Consider the following 1,284-nt stretch of genomic DNA (forward strand, 5'->3'; position numbering starts at 1 on the left):
TCTCTCTCTCTCTCTCTCTCTCTCTCTCTCTCTCTCTCTCAGGCAGCAGAGCTGAGACTATTTTTAGAAACAACGTTGCGGTGTAGGAATCATTTAAACTGGGTATAAAACATCGTCTTGTAGCGGATCTGCAGCTTTTTGTCTGGGAATCTTCAGACTCCAGTCAGCGCTCCGGCAGCCATGGGACAAGATGCTGCCGCTCCGCCAAGGCGCTTCTTCCTCTGCTAACTTTTGCGCCATGGAATCCGCCGCACTTTGTAGAACCGGTGGCAGCTTTGCGCTCTGTGGGACTTCACTGACTTTTCCTTTTGTCTTTTTCTGAATGTTAGAAAATGTTGAGATGTTTGCAGTTTGGAAAATCGCTGGGAACTGTCTACCCGTGAGGAACTAAGCTCTGTAAGAGTTTCAAGCTGAAGGTTTTTCTTTCTACTTTGAAGTGCACATTTTCACGGGCTCTTATGGGAATTAGACACTCGTCTCGCTGCATGCTCCTCAGGAGAAAAATGGCGGAGTCTGAGAGCGGTGAGGTAAGTGTCAAAAAAAGGAATTTGATTTTCCTGGGAAGAAACTCGGTTTGTAAAAATCACAGCAGGGAGTTAAAGGTGTGAAGATCCATCCGCTGTGGATGCAGCAGCACCGACTGACTGTCCGGGGGTCCGGCTGTCTGTCTGTCTGTCCAGGCGGAGCTTCAGTCATTAAAGAAATAATTACATCGCATCAGAATTAAGATGCGTTGCAGTGGAAAAGAGACACAGCAGCGGGACAGATGAGGAGCATCAGCCTGCTAAACATCAGCATCAACGCGCATTAAAACAGCGTGAAGGTCCGAGCAGCTCAGGACGTCAACAGGACGGGTTGGACCTCCCGAACATTCAACAGAACCGTCCGGGTTCAGTCAGTCCGCTGGGACTTGCGCACTGTCCAGGGTACTGCGGTACTCTGCGGTGTTGGAGCAGACTGACAGGAAGCAGGTTTATTTAAAGGGGTTTAAATGGACCGACAGCGATGAGTTCAAAGAGCTGAATTTGCTCTGGAAACAGTTTGATAAGATGTTGTGACCTTCAGCAGCTCTGAGTGAAACACTCAGAGGTTACAGACTCGTGTTGCTTCGGTTTTGCATTTTTCATCACTAAAAGTTCAGTTTGATAGATTAGATAGTTTCTGTGCAGGAATGATTTTTGTTCCTCTCCGAGAACCAAACAGGGCAATAATAATAATAATAATAATAATAATAATAATAATAATAATAATAATAATAATAATTAATAATAATAATAATAATAA

The 1,284-nt window shown here is 44.9% G+C and overlaps 1 protein-coding gene across 2 annotated transcripts in view; it reads left to right on the forward strand.

Annotated features, from left to right (window-relative positions):
* The first annotated feature begins 6 nt into the window (after positions 1-6).
* LOC103138864 (protein arginine N-methyltransferase 8-B) overlaps positions 7-1,284 on the forward strand; it is a 28,665-nt gene continuing 27,387 nt past the window's right edge. For both annotated transcript variants that reach the window (XM_007553225.2, XM_007553226.2), the window contains exon 1: positions 7-527. In XM_007553225.2, coding sequence (XP_007553287.1) covers positions 459-527 — 69 coding nt within the window. In that variant the 5' untranslated portion in view covers positions 7-458. The remainder of the gene's footprint in view (positions 528-1,284) is intronic.

The sequence above is a fragment of the Poecilia formosa genome, unplaced genomic scaffold, assembly GCF_000485575.1.
Source record: "Poecilia formosa unplaced genomic scaffold, Poecilia_formosa-5.1.2 Scaffold55, whole genome shotgun sequence".
Lineage (NCBI taxonomy): Eukaryota > Metazoa > Chordata > Actinopteri > Cyprinodontiformes > Poeciliidae > Poecilia > Poecilia formosa.